The following is a 15765-nucleotide window of genomic DNA, read 5'->3' on the forward strand; positions in this document are numbered from 1 at the left end:
GGAACATGTAGTTTTACTTAAGTTTATTTATCATTTATTTATTTAAAATATACACTGCCTTTCTGTAAGAGAATTCAAGGCAGCTTAGAGTATTGAAACAAAATATTTAAAAAGTTAAGATCAATAAATTATTATAATATTTTAAAAAGAATTAAACAGATGTCAGATTAAAAATTAGCAGACAAAAATAGTTTAAAACCATTCTAAAAACACATTTTTTAAAAAATTAGGAAACCCCTTCTCAACTATAAACAATTCTCTTTGCTAACTTATGTTTTCCAATTATGTGAAATTACTGCATGCTCTTGTTTAATACAGATCTTCATTGATGTAGGTCCTGTTTGCTTTCATGAAGTTGGCAACATTGTTTCCAACTTTAGGAAAATGGTACCTTCGTTTTTGATACTTAAGTAAAATGTATTGACGCATTTCCCAGGGTTCAAATATTTATACATTTTTGAAAGATGGGCCTGTTGGGTTCTTCATTCATCTGTCAAATATTTTCTTTTATTGACTTCTTTGTGAAGAAATGGCCTTATATGTGTTTTATGTATTAACCAGCAATTCCAAACTGCATTTAAAGTGACTTAATTTTTTATCTTTGCTCCTCTTAGTCTCCTCAGTATGTCAGCTATTTATACCTGTAGTATTTTTTTCAAACTTGACAACGTGATCCCTGTAACAATCTCTAGTTAACAATTTGGGTCGGGCATTTTGGACCCACTGATGGCACATTACAGTAATCCAAAGTGATATAACTAAGGCATGTTCTGTTGGTGCACTTCCCCCGTCACGTTGGTTTGCTACTGGGAGACCAGAATTTTGTGCTAGGTAGGCTTTTGGCTTGGAACTCAGTTTAAAGCTATTGTGGTAAATTATTAGCATTAAGTTGGTACTAGCAAAAAAATTGCTTTTTAAAACCTTAAAATACGTAGTTCAATTAAATGAAAGCACTTTCAGTGTAAGAATTGCAATAGCCATAAGTATGCCTTGTACAATGCCTGTATTTGCACAAAGTGTGATGCAAAATGTACTAGGAATTTTTACAGATTGCACATGAGCAGCAGCATATTTATGCATGGTACCCAGTCACTCCCACTTGACTTTACCTGCTACCATGAATAACTAAGATGACTAGGAAGTTTAGAATAAGACCCTGAATTGCCTTTACTGTAGTAAATCTGCAATTATAAGCTATCTTCTTTTGGGAGAGAGGTGGGATGTAAATGCGAAATATATATTCATACATTGGCTTCAAACTCTTAACTTATAAAAACGCAAAATAAACAAGAAAAGGTGAAGTTGTACCATCAAGCTTTTTTACCTTGCTCAATTTCTGATTAGTCTGGCTGCTCCCAATTGCAAGAGAAACCAATAGTACACCACTTGTCCATTTGGCCGTACATACTCATTGACTCTAGCAGCATGCTTATCTTAACATTTTGTGCAGATGTAGTCAATAAGTTGTTACTGTTCAGGAGTGACAAACCTTCTTCCTACACTGAGCCTTGTGGCACAGTGGTTGAACTGCTGTACTGCAGCCACAACTGTGCTCATGACCTGGGGTTCTATCCCAGGTAGCCAGCTCAAGGTTCACTCAACCTTCCGTCCTTACAGGGTTGGTAAAATGAGTACTCAGCTTACTGGGGAGGCAATGTGTAGCCTGCGTAACTAACTTGTAAACTGCCCAGAGGGTGTTGTAAGCACTATGGGAAGTGTATAAGCAACATGCTTTCCTTTGCTTCTTAAGCCACTGACCTTATACTTCCCATGATACATTAAATCTAACCATATGTGGCAGTATTAAGTGCAGAAAATGGGGACATGCTTGGATCAAGTCTAAATCCTGTGAATTCTAAAGATCTTAAAGATTCATCTTTTGGAACGCCCACACAGGTTATCACCACCTCCTTACCTTATGCTAGTTGTGCAGGTTGCCATGTTTATTTGTTTTTTTGCCTTCTTCACTCTTGCCTATTCCTCATTTTTCATCCTAATCACTGCTGTTGAATTCCTCAGATTAAACTGGTGAAATTTGCACAATGTAAGAAGGTACAATATACTTCTGGCATTTCATATTCTCATCTAATGCATCTTTTTGTCTTTTTAAATGATCTACTCTGTTTTACCAACATAATCCTGTGTTTATGAGATGAATTCCTTAGTACATTTTAAAATCTTTAACCACAGTAGATCTACACCATTTTTGCCTATCCATTGGTAGCAGAAATAGAATGTATGATGCACATCTCCTTTAATTTGCATAGTTATGGGTGACAACAATCAATTTTGCTTGGTGCAGAACTTTTTATCGCAGAAGAGAAGATTGGTTTTGGTTGCTAATGCCCTTGTTAATGCATAACAATGCTCTCTATATTATAGCAGTTAAATATTTTAAATAACAAGCATTTTGTTTTTAAATTTTCATCTTCAGCCTTGATTAATTTTTATTCTTTTCAATTGGTGGATTGAAATCCCAGCTAATATATATATATATATATATATTTTTAATACAGGCACCACAAAGGAAGGAGGGGCTGGTGCTGTTGATGAAGATGATTTCATAAAAGCATTTACAGATGTTCCTACTGTACAGGTAGAGTTGCATCATTTACTTATGTTCTTGATATGATATTAATATTAATAAGATTAAATGTATTAATAATATTAATAAGATTAAATGTAGTATAGTGGATAGAGAGTCAGGCTAGGAATCAGGAGACATGAACACTCAACATAGGGCGGCAATGTAAACTACTCCATGAACATGTCATACACCTCAAACACTGTTGGATCACTGTAAGTTGGAAAGTATTTGATGGCAAGTAACAACATGATTTAATAGTGATAGTTCCACATTTTATAGTGCAACATTCATTTTAACAAATGAATGCTAACTCGCTTTCAGTATTTAATGAAAGCATGTGATCCTTCATGAGGCCTTGGATTTCTTTGAAACTTCAGAAGACACAAGCACAAAAGCCATGAATTGCTTTGAAGCATCAATGGAAAAGGGGGCTAAGTGTTGTCAAATGCACAAATGTATTTTAAAATATTGCTTAAATTTGGCTAGCCATGCAGGTGAGGAGTTTTAGTGAGAAATATATTTGGGATTAGGAAGCAGTAGTCCTGTAAACTAGATTGACTAGTGTCTAGGGTAGCTAGGGTAGAGTTGTGAGGCTTTCATAATACACCCACTTGCTTAAACTTCCTGTTGTGACTTGTATTTCTAGAGTTTAATTAGTGTAGAATCTGTAGCATAAGTCGCTGACCACATCTGCTCTCTCAGTGTGCCATACGGCAGCCATGATAAGGTGGATTAATCACTAAGTGGCTTAAATGCATGTGTGGAGGATTCTGTCTTTAGCAGGGCATTGGACAAGGTGAGGATCAGGATCTTTCCAGCTCTTACTTCTTTGTAATACAAAGAAGAAAACTGAAGACTCATTCTTGCAGTGAACCACTTGGGTTTATAATATGAATGTACTGCTTGTTTGGTCAGCCTAGAGAAACATGGCTCATGTATGTTTCACTCAAAAAATCAAAAGCAATTTTGCTTTACAAATAAAGGTGATAAGTCTGTTCAGATTTAGCACTACATATTGAGTTAGCATCAAAAGAACAATCTGAACTGTGATTAATGAAAACAAACCAGCCTTATAAACTGGGGTTTGACGTTACCTTGTTTTTACTACACAATTAAGATTTACTATTTAGCTTAATGTTGGCTTAGACAATGTAGTGAACAATGTTATAACTAAGAAAAAGCTTCTTTTGGCTATATTATGCCCTAAGTGCATTTTCACAACACTACACCAAAGTTGTCATAAGGTAGAAAATAATGATGGGTGAGAAATATGTTGACTTCACATTTTTATATGAGATCATCCAATTCTGGAATCAGATAAGGACAGAAAACAGTTTGTGCATGAAACCTGTACATTTTCAAGGTGCAATATATTTTGCAAAACAAAACAAAATTTGTTGAAAAACTGCATGGGAGCATATACAGATTTGAAAAAAGCACACAAAAACACATGATTTTTGGGAAGAAATGATTGCTTGAAAAATGCAGGAAAACCCCCTACAAAGGGAGAATAGACATGGCAGTAGAAAAAAGAACTTTGGTGAGATCGAGCTAGACAGATTCACCCATCCCCGTGATACACTTTGGGGGACAAAATGAGTTTGAAACATAACAGATACATACCATCAAAGTAGTAGTTTCATTCCTGCATTGAATACAGTATTTTTGTCTTCTAAAACAGTATTTTTCATCATTCTTTTGTGCAGTATCATTTTGGTCCTTTGTGTGTGATCAACACATACAGTTATTTATGCCCTCGCCAATTGTTTTCTATGTTAGTTTTATATTCTTTAACATATAACAACCTTATACAGTGGTGCCCCGCTAGACGCTTACCCCGCACAATGACAAAATCGCTTGACGATGACTTTTTTGCGATCGCTATAGCGATCACAAAATGATGTTTCCTATAGGGGATTTTTGTTTAACAACGATTAGGTCCATGCTTCGCGAACTGATTGTTCGCAAGACGACGATTTAAAACAGCTGATCAGCGGTTTGCAAAATACTCCCTGCTGTTTTCTGGATCGATTTTCACAAGACAGCGATTGCAAAATGGCCGCCCTATGGAGGATCTTCGCAGGACAATCAGGTATTTCCCCCATTGGAATGCATTAACCGGTTTTCAATGCATTCCAGTGTTTTTTTTCACATGACAATTTCGCTGTACAGTGATTTTAACGGAACGAATTATCGTCGTCATGTGGGGCACCACTGTATATATTATTTTATTTATTTATTTATTTGTTTGATTTATATCCCGCCCATCTGGTATATTCTACCACTCTATAACATGCACATATACAATCACAGAGTAGATGTTGGTAAGAATGTGGGTAATTGTGAGGGGAAAGAAGTGAAACATGAACCGTGGAGGCAGCATGTGTGGCACACATGTTTCAAGATTCTTTTTGCGACGAAGAAACCAGGAAACTTTTCTTTGGTGAAACCGCACCTAATAAGTTTGAGGATCTTAATGGTACTGTACTTATTTTATCAACAGCTATTGTGTTGGATAGAGTTGAACTGTGCAACCTGATGCATGTAGTTAGGGTTCCTTTTCACTGATGTCCTTTCCCTTCTGCAGCTCCCTAGTATCTGCAGTCCTGCAAAGCAGTGTGTTGCATGGTACTAGTATTTGCAGGGCAAAAGGTGGTTTGCTAAAGGAGTGTTCCAGCATGGAGTCTCTGCTGGATCATAGTGTAGGAAGCTTTTTCTCTTCTTTAACCACTGAGCCTTGTGGCACAGTGGTTAAACTGCCGTATTGCAGCCAAAACTGTGCTCATGACCTGGGGTTCAATCCCAGGTAGCCGGCTCAAGGTTGACTCAGCCTTCTATCCTTCTGAGGTCGGTAAAATGAGTACCCAGTTCGCTGGGGGGAGGGGCAATGTGTAGCCTGCATAATTAACTTGTAAACTGCCCAGAGAGTGCTTGAAGCACTACAGGGTGGTGTATAAGCAGCATGCTTTGCATGCATTCATATCTGAGTACAGCTCATTATGTTTACATATTAAATCATATAAATTCCATACTTCTAATTAATACTAGGCGCAGTGGAGCTTCAAAGCTTCCCCACCGGCCCTCCAATATACATCTTGGCTTTTTTGTTTATTCATATCAGAATTGATTTTCATTAGCCCTGAATGGCCTTTATAAAAGATATGAAATTAAACCTTAAACAGTATTGATGATATTCTGTTGCATCTTGTATGGATGCTTAAATGTTGTCCTAATAATAAAGAAAATGCCATAAATAAACCAAAATTCTATAGAAAAATAGATAATATATATAATATACAATGTTAGTAATTTATGAGGAAGATTGACATTCTGAATGGGATTTTGGAAAGAAATACACCACATAAAATTTCATATTTTTAAGCTTGCATTTCTAGGTTTATCCACCAAGTTCCCAGGGTTTAGCTAAATTCTTCAAACTTGCATATTGGTATTAATGTGCAATGTTGATTTTAAAGTTCTGTGTTGTGGAAACTGTGTGGTACAAGGATAATGTTTTTAGCCTGGTTGGAATTAGTATTTGATTGGTCCAGAATATCCCCCGTCCTTGGTTAATTGATAAAATATTCATCACATATTTAAACCATTAATTTTTTTTAAATATGCCAGTTGCAGAAATAATGCCATTTAGAAGTCTCATCTGTCTGAGAAGCATTTCCAAGTTACCATACTCTGTTTCATAGAAGCACTGTATGTAACATTGTCCGGAATGTTGTTGGCACAAGTTATGCTGCAGATCTCCAGTGATCCCATCAGCCATGACCATGCTGCAGCCATTTCAGGAAATTAAAAGTTTCCCTACCTTACCCAGGCTTCAGGGATCCCTAAGGAATGTCTTCATCCAAGGTCGGATGGGGAGGGGAAATTGTTTAAAGCAAGAAAATTGCCATCATTGGTTCCAACAGTGGTGATTTTCTAGGTGTAAATCATTCTGCCTCCCCTTCCTTGGTTCCCGGAAGCTGCTGCAGGACAGAAGGGATTCCTAGGAATCCCCAACAGCCTGGGAGAGATTGGAAAAAAATTAATTTCCTAAAACAGCCATGACATGGGTGCAGCTGATGAAGTCACCAGAAATCTGCAGTATGACCAACTCCAATAAATGGATTATTTAAATACAGTTCTTAGTCCCAAGTATATACCTATTAAATCAATTGGAATTTAGTAAATCAATACTTATGGGATGTGGTGGTGCTGTAGGTTAAACTGCAGAAGACTCTGTGCTGTAAGGTCAGAAGACCAACAGTTGTAAGATCCAATCCACGCAATGGAGTGAACTCCCGTTGCTTGTCCCAGTTCCTGCCAGCCTAGCAGTTCGAAAGCATGTAAATGCGAGTAGATAAATAGGTACCACCACGGTGGGAAGGTAGTGGCATTCCTTTTCTAGTCACGCTGGCCATGTGACCATGGAAACTGTACAGACAAACGCTGGCTCTATGGCTTGGAGACGGGGATAAGCACTGCGCCCTAGAGTCGGACACGACTGGACTTAATGTCAAGGGGAACCTTTACCTTAAATCAATACTTAAGTTTACTTGATACATTCAGTTTACTCTAGATGGGACTAACAGTTGGATTTAGGTCAGTGTGTTTGACTCATGTGCATATATGATCTGTTCCACCTTTTTGTTATGAACAAAGGGGAGCCTGAGAGAACCTCAGAACCTGAAACAAGTAGATAGGAAGCTTTCAATTAATTTAAATTAAATGTTACCAGCATCAGAAGTGATGCCATTGCTTTCCATTAGTGTAAATTTACACCAATAGGATTTTGCCTAATATCTGCACAGATGTCGAACTGCCTGGCTAGTAGATAATTCAGAGAGTAAAGGAAAGCTGTCTTTTCATTGAAGAGGAGATGTTTTGGGCCCTCCTTGAACTTCATAGGTCTGTCTGCATGGCATCTGCCAAACTACACCAGTGCTTGGAAACAAGTAATTATGAATAACTAGCAACTGGTAATTAATTGCTTGTAGATAATTTTCATTTTCAGTAATGAAGGTGTTGTAATATATTTTACAATTAAATTGCAGTTTTACTTGGGGCTCTTCTAGGTGGGATATTTAGTAACCTTTCAAGTTCATAACGCAAATTCCACAGCATCCAGACAATATTCCCCTTACATTGCTTTGCACATTATCACCTTCATGGGTGTCTAGACCTTTCAATCCTTACATTTATTTTTAATACTGTTTTATACTGGCTGGAGAAGTTTGGTGTTATGGCACATCCTAGTCTTAGCACTAATACAATAGATATCAGACCTATTGTACACTTCCATGTGTGGTTTTGTAAGGTGAATTCTAGGTGATTCCTGTCCTGAATCTTTCTGTGGAGAGATAATTTGGACCCAATTCTTGCTGACTGTTGAATTTCAGCCTGGCACAGGCAGTAACCACCTTTAATGAGGGAGAGAGAGCCAGAATTCCTCTACCACAAAGACAAGCTGATCTAAGTGTCCCTCTGTGTTGAGGGAATATGCCATAATTGGGAGTTCAGAGGGCATTGGGGACCCTTACCCCAGTCTCTTTCCCCCTTTTCCTATTCAGTGTTAGTGCTTCAATGTCTGTGGAGATATTTGTGCAAAATTTGGAACTGGACAGTTTGAGCTGACTATCTGACCCCAACCAATCTTCTTTCATCTCCTCCTCAGGGGGTCAGGAGCTGGGCAGCCATATACTCCCCCTTACCACTACCACCCACAAGAACTGCCATAGTGGGTATATTATGGCAGTTGCAGTTTCAGCAACATTCAAGGTGGAAGAAAAAAGGAAGCAGAAAAAACTGGCACACATGCTGGTTTAATAAAAAGTGGTGTCATTCTTTTTCCAATGTAACTGTAATCTTTTAATTACTGTTGTAGTTATTGGGGTGGGACCACACTATGTCAATTCTTTTTTACTTGGAATTATTTTTAACTGCAAAGTTTCATGCTTTATTATTAAAAAAGGTCTTACACACTGAAAACATTTCAAAAAACATGTTTTTTAATAGTACTATCAATTAATTATTTAATTATTGTAATTTATGAGGTAGTAAAACAAGCATTGTGTTATATTGCCCTCTGTTGGTGGCCAGCAAGGTTTTTTTTTTATACAAGTGTATAAGAACTAGACTATGTAACCTTGGGTAAACTGCATATTTGCAAGGCACCCTCAGAAGAAGGAAATGGTAAACCACTTCTGAGTACTCGGTGCCTTAAAATAAATCTGAAGTGACTTGACAGCATACAGTTATAGTATTTCAAGTATGCCACATTTAATTCTGTTTGTCATTCATAATCCATTATATGTTATTGTATATTTCTCTTGGGGGATGCTATCTCCCATTCCTTGCTCAGTTTTATGCTTGAGTTTTTGTTACTAAAACTCATTCAATAAAATAGTATACATGTATACTGCAGTATTTATTTGGTGTCTGAAAAATAACAAGTTGTGAACTAGATTTACTTTAAAGTCTGGAAAATCTATTTTCCATTCCCTGTTTCTAGATTTTTTGATGTTAACTATGAACCCCTAAAATGTTCTAAACCTATACAAGCAAGATAATTTCCAGTCATACACCTTTTTATTGCATTTCATTCATATGTCTGTGAAGATTGACAAAGAATGGTCTCCTTAACCTGCCATATTTAATCAGATGTACAGAAGCATTTTACCAGGAGATAGCTGAATTAATTGACGATCACTAAAAAAGGATAGTGGTGGCTAGAGAAGTCTGAGCTTCTTAACTCTTAAGAGACAGCAAATCAAGCCATGTTTGGTTTGGAATGCATATGTGGAAGTAAGCTCCTTGCAGGCCTTAACATGGGAACATTGAGATTTTCAACAGTAGAAAAAAACTTTGCAGAATTTAAAGATAGCTCTGCAACACAGAGGAGGCTTAAATTTAAACTGAATTCCTGGACGGCATTTAGGAATTTTACCTAGATTAATTGAGTGTATCAGCATCTAGATAAGAGATTAAAAATGGGTTGCCTTTGTTGGTTTGATTGCTTGAATTAATTTGAACTATTCACATCGCAAGTCTCATACGTAATCTCATCTAATTTTATTTTTCAGATCTATTCAAGTCGCGAACTTGAAGAAACTCTAAATAAAATCAGGGAAATCTTGTCAGATGATAAGCATGACTGGGATCAACGAGCCAATGCGGTAACACAATTTTAATGTGTTATTTTATATATTTATTATGCCATTACCTGTGTCCAGTATGTTTGGATTCAGAAATGATTAATATTCCAATTCTTCTCTCTCCCCACCCTACCCCCAGCTCAAGAAAGTCCGGTCGTTGCTTGTTGCTGGAGCTGCACAATATGACTGTTTTTTCCAGCATTTGCGACTGTTAGATGGAGCATTTAAATTATCCGCGAAAGATCTCCGATCACAAGTGGTTAGAGAAGCATGCATTACAGTAGCGTAAGTACAGGCTAAGTGACCTGAAAATGTCTTCTTATGGGTAAATTTGACTAACTGACTATAATGTGACGTAAGGGGCATATAAGTAGCTCTAAAGGATTTTGAGAAATTTGTTCTGAATGCAGAACTTTACAGAGCCCTATGTTCTTTCATGTAAATTTCCAATCCCGGTTGCTCCAAGATTAAATCAGTTCACCAGCACAATTTATGGCTGAGGGGCCAATAGTGTTGCTGCTGTTGAGAAATAATTGGGAGTCAAAAGTTCCTGCCACTTTATTTATTTATTGTCTTGACTTACATACTGGTTCATAGTGCTAGAGCACTCTTAGGCGGCTGTTAACACATTTATGCATATAACACTTTTGCCTTCCAACAAACTGGGTACTCATTTTATCAATCCACAATTTCCCCCAAAATGTACCAGTAGATTCAGATTTACCTTTTGCCTAGTGCCAATATAGTACCTCTGTGATAGCCCAAAATATTTTTTAAAATTGAATTTGACTAGTGAAGCAAATGTAACACAGCTAAATGTAATGCCTCCATACAGCCAGATTTTGAAGAAACCTGTGTGTATGTTGGGCAAAAACTGTATCTTGATGTAATTAGTTGATGTACTGTATATTAGTGCAATTCTTTTTACTTAATTGAAAGAGCTCAGGGCTTCTGTCATTGCCATCTGTCTTGAACACTTTCATCACGCATTGTTATCTGGACAAAGAATGATTCCTGATTGTGATTGTAGTTTTCATGTAGATTGGTTTACCATAAAAGTGTATAAAAAGTATATGATATGAATCCAAAGATAAATGGCTTTTTGGAGTAGAAGAGTGATTCAAAGTCTTGTGGACAGTGGTTCATTTTTCAGAGAGTTTATAGAGCTGTGGATTCAAATCCTGTGGTTTGTTGTAAGGTCATGACTGAGTGGCTTTGGAAATGGAAGCAATAGTCTGATTTCAGAGGACAGCTAAAATTCTTGAGATAGTGAACTGCTTGTAGTAACCAGCTATTTTAATTCCTTACAGCCATCTTTCAACAGTGCTGGGAAACAAGTTTGACCATGGCGCAGAAGCCATTGTGCCTACTCTGTTTAATCTGGTCCCTAATAGCGCCAAAGTTATGGCCACTTCTGGGTGTGCAGCCATTAGATTTATCATCCGTGTAAGTATTTACCCGTGTGATTTGAAAACTCTACTCCTGTATTGACAGTTACTGGCTACGTACGTAGCAGGCTGTAGATCTGTACTATTTATGTTTAACTAAACACTATGTTGTGTAAAATAAATAAGGCACTTGCAATGTGAGTAGGAAGGGCAGTAGAAGGTACTTTTAGGAATGCAGATTTCAAGCTAATAGTGAATAGCTTTAAAACCAACCAGCAATCATTCTGAAAGTGCAGAATGTATTGGGAGACACACCTCTGTTTTATTGTATCCTGATAAGTTCTGAGTTGGCTGTGACTACTTTGAAAAGTGATATTGGAGTGCTGATGCAACAATCTGCATTAAGAACACATCCCCTCTTTGCTTGGGTATTTAATAAACTGAAAAACTAAAATAACTGTTGATAAAGATTGAATATTAAACAACATCTAGTTTATACAGATATCAGTACAGTATATACAAAATCAGTGCACTCATCCTCAGCACCAATTCAACATCCAGTAACTTTTATCATCATAATCCAGCCACATTGGTACTAACTCAGCAGTTTATGACCTAATCAGTGCCAACTCAAAAGGGAAAGGAACCACCATTCCTCTGAGCTGCCTTAAAAATGTTAAACATGCCATGCTAATTGCTACCAACATCTAAGAGGTGCTTATCTGACTACTCTGTCAGGCATCTTGCAGCCTGAGCCATCGTCATATCTAGTTGAGGGAACTTGGTCAGCCTATCAGTACTGCTTACCAGGCATGTTAGTTAAGAGGCTTACTGAAAAGAACAGAGGTCCTTTACTTACCCTGACGGTGGGCCTCCAAATAACATTACGGCTGCAACTAAACAATGAGAGTCCGTGGTAACGTGACTATCAGGCCCAGTTTTACTCTTCAAATCATGAATGTCAAGAGTATTCAGCATCCTCTGAATACTCCTAAGTTAATCACCCCAGCAGTCACCTAAATGAATCACCTAAATGAATCAGATCACTGGTTTGGTATTGTTGTATAGTATCTATCTATTATGTAGAACTGGTATACACCACATCTGCAAGGATTCTGTCAGCAACATTTTTACCAGCCTCCAGCATGTTTAGTATGGGACACCTCAGTATTGTAATTAGACCCTACTTACTTGTTATTGAGACTAACAGTTGTTGTGGTGCCAACCATTATAGTGATATGTACCTCAGCCTGTTTTGTTCTTCTATCACCACTGTGAATGTTCATCACCTAACTGACAATTTCAGCTCTGTTTGTGGCTATCCTACTTCTGTCCTCAAAGAGGGTGCTTCATTCTCCACAGAGAGAAGAGTAGAATGAAGTTGCTCTTTCACACTGCTCTGTCTCTAGTAGTGAGTTAGATGTAGGTTACATCCACTTGATTGGCCCACATCAGTGGGAATGGGTCTCCAATCAACCCTACATCTGTGAAGTGTTAGCAGATGTAGAGCTGCAAAGTGCTTTTGAATGGTGGCTGTGCCCAAACATATCGCCTCCTACAGGAAGGCAGCTGGTTCACAACCATTCACCCAGCATGTAGCAAGTACCTCAGGTTTGACTTTGGCTGTGAAGGCTACCAATACAGAATCCTTCCCTTCAGGCTCTCCACAGCAGTGGACGTGGTGGTGGTGGTGGTGTGGAACATCTGTGGAAATGGCATAATTCTGCTCCTGTATATGAGTGACTGCTTGGTTGTTGCTTCAGCCAGATCGCCACAAAAGTACTATCTTGACATCACACTCTCTATTTTTTCATGGGCTAGGCCTTTTCCTCAGTGCGGACAAGTCCCACCTCACACTAAGGACATCCTTTTTATAGAAGGCAAAGTGATCCGAAACTTTGCTTTCTCAGTTTGTTCTCAGAGAAAAAGCCCAACATGTAATTGCTATGGTATATACTATACACTATTACCACTCTCCCCCATTAGTGCGGTACTGGTGGGAGTAATAGTTGTACTACATTTTATGTTGATTATTCTAGAATATTCCATATTCTGCTGTAAAGCTACTCAGACACACAGTTACAGTACTTAAAGACTGAATAAAAAGGTAAAGGTAAAGGTTCCCCTTGACAATTTTTGTCCAGTCGTGTCCGACTCTAGGGGGCGGCGCTCATCCCGCTCTTCAAGCCATAGAGCCAGCGTTTTGTCCGAAGACAATCTTTCCGTGGTCACATGGCCAGTGTGATTTAGACACGGAACGCTGTTTACCTTCCCACCGAGATGGTCCCTATTTATCTACTCGCATTTGCATGCTTTCGAACCGCTAGGTTGGCGGGAGCTGGGACAGGCGACGGGCGCTCACTCCGTCACGTGGATTCGATCTTACGACTGCTTGGTCTTCTGACCCTGCAGCACAGGCTTCTGCGGTTTAGCCCACAGCGCCACCACGTCCCTAGTAAAGACTGAATAATACCATTAAAATTGTGGTTTCTGGGGTACTGTAATCCAGTCCACATCTCAAAGCAACTTTGGTTCACAGTGCCTTATTCTGTCTTTCTTTCCCTATCATGGTGAACATGCCCTGCTCATTTACTAGCACCACCACTATTACAACAACTGGGCATGTTATTCTGTCCTCTCCATTCTTTTCTAAAAACAACAACTGCTGCATCCAGCCACAGTTGGGGAGGGCACTATGTCCATTACAGAACTCAAAGGTGATGGACATTAGAGGCCTAGCACCACATCCACTCATTGGGAGTTCTTTGCAGTCTTCATGTTCTGCAAAGTATTTCTCCCACTACTTGAGAGGACTGTGGATCAGGTATCCTATGATGTGGCAGATTAGCAAATAAGGCACAATGTGGTCCAAACCTTAGCTAGACCACACTTTTTGCCTTTGGCAATGGTGCATTCATTGCATTATCTTTCTTGTAGTGTTGCACGTGGCTGGCCAAAAAACTACCAGCACATCTGTTCAGCAGTGTCACTGAAACATGCAGGAATGGGAACATTACTTTTACCTACTTGGCAAGCTCTTCCAGATGGGGGGACTATTTTGAATCAATGTGTTTGCTTCAGTATTGAATTTAAAACTTCAGTAGTGTTGCAGCCAAGCTGGGACAGACAACTCACAGGTGGAAGTTCACCATCTGCCCTGGCATGGGGAAGGCTTATACATATTTCTCTCTATTCTTCTCACTATGGTCATTTTCAGACTTCCATCAGGAGCATCCTCATAGCCTCTTTACGGTCATTGCCAGTAATGGTTTCCTCAGCCCGTATGGTTGGTTGATTCTTCATTGCTACATATCTACATTTAAGCTTTTAAGCATCAAGGTGCTTAAGCATCAAGGATAATTCAAATTATTCAGATGGCAAGAAAGCCATCCATCTACCATTCCTACAATTATAAATGCCAGATTTTTTTGTTCCTGTACTTGCTCCAGAAAACTGTTACCTTTACCAGTTTCTAGTTATTGCTATCCCTGTTGGATAGAGGTTTGTCATTCTTCTCTGTTAAAGTTGGTTTACCTGCATTGTTCTCTTTTCGTACTCCTACCTGGGATGGCATTCCAGTTCCCAGCCCTTGCCTGGGGTTTCTAAGATGTTCCTCTTGAAGTTGCCTTTTGAGCTGTGGGTTTCTGCTTCCTTATGCCTATGAACAACCAAAGTAGCCTTCCTTGTGGCCATTACTGCAGTATGCCATGCAAGAGAACTTTGAGCATTGCAGGTAGATTGATCTGACTTACATTGGTACTCAGACAAAGTCATGGTTCTGCTACAGCTCTCTTTTCCAACAGAGGTATTCTTGGATTTCCACATCTTAAAGTATATTGTTCTTCCAGTTGTCTTATTTCATCTACAACAGTAGGACAACAAAATTTTCTTCATATAGTAGATGTTAAATAAGCTCCAGGATGCTAAATCCAAAAACTTGTTCCTGACCTTTGTGCAGCACTACTGTACCAGTATCAAATCATGGATTGGAAAAGCTTTTATTTTAACTGTGCTTGAGTAAACTCAGGAGAGTACTCTTCTGCCTTCAAGAGTTTCATCCAGGTGAGCTCACTGCTCCATCACTATATATGTGGAAATGCACAGACCATGAAGAAGAAAAACGGATTGCTAACCACTTGGTCAGCCATGCAATTACATCACCTACCTTTCCTTCTTTATCACTTTTAATCAACTGTTGCTTTGCTTCTGTCTTGTCCGAATTTTGAACTAGGGAGCAGTTCACTAATATGTGCTTTGTAGATAGGAAGGGTAGAACTATTGTCAAAATCATTTCTCTATCTAGAAGGTTCTGAATTGTGGCTTTGTGCAGGTGCATTCATATGAAAGTAAAGCAAATGTTACAAGTGAGCATCCTGTTTTGCACACTATGATTGATTAGTATTTAAATTTAGCTTCTTTACACTTCACCCATCTTGAAGCCTCTCTTTCATAATAGTTCAGATGTAAATTTAAATACAATATATAAATGTAAAATGCTGGTTTTAGCCTTTGTAGACGTGTATGGCTTGAAAACAAACTACTGTATCCAAAAAGGCTTCTATCTGCCATGCATTCCTTGTCAGACTTTAAGATCTACAGAGCTCCTACTCTTAAGTATTCCTGACAAATGAAGTGAGGCAGT

General features: G+C 38.4%; 1 protein-coding gene across 50 annotated transcripts in view; it reads left to right on the forward strand.

Annotated features, from left to right (window-relative positions):
* CLASP2 (cytoplasmic linker associated protein 2) overlaps positions 1–15765 on the forward strand; it is a 212545-nt gene that overhangs the window by 79324 nt on the left and 117456 nt on the right. For all 50 annotated transcript variants that reach the window (XM_078377537.1, XM_078377543.1, XM_078377539.1 and 47 more), the window contains 4 exons: positions 2517–2596; positions 9664–9756; positions 9875–10020; positions 11046–11181. In XM_078377537.1, coding sequence (XP_078233663.1) covers positions 2517–2596; positions 9664–9756; positions 9875–10020; positions 11046–11181 — 455 coding nt within the window. The remainder of the gene's footprint in view (positions 1–2516; positions 2597–9663; positions 9757–9874; positions 10021–11045; positions 11182–15765) is intronic.

The sequence above is a fragment of the Pogona vitticeps genome, chromosome 6 (genome assembly GCF_051106095.1).
Source record: "Pogona vitticeps strain Pit_001003342236 chromosome 6, PviZW2.1, whole genome shotgun sequence".
Classification (NCBI taxonomy): domain Eukaryota; kingdom Metazoa; phylum Chordata; class Lepidosauria; order Squamata; family Agamidae; genus Pogona; species Pogona vitticeps.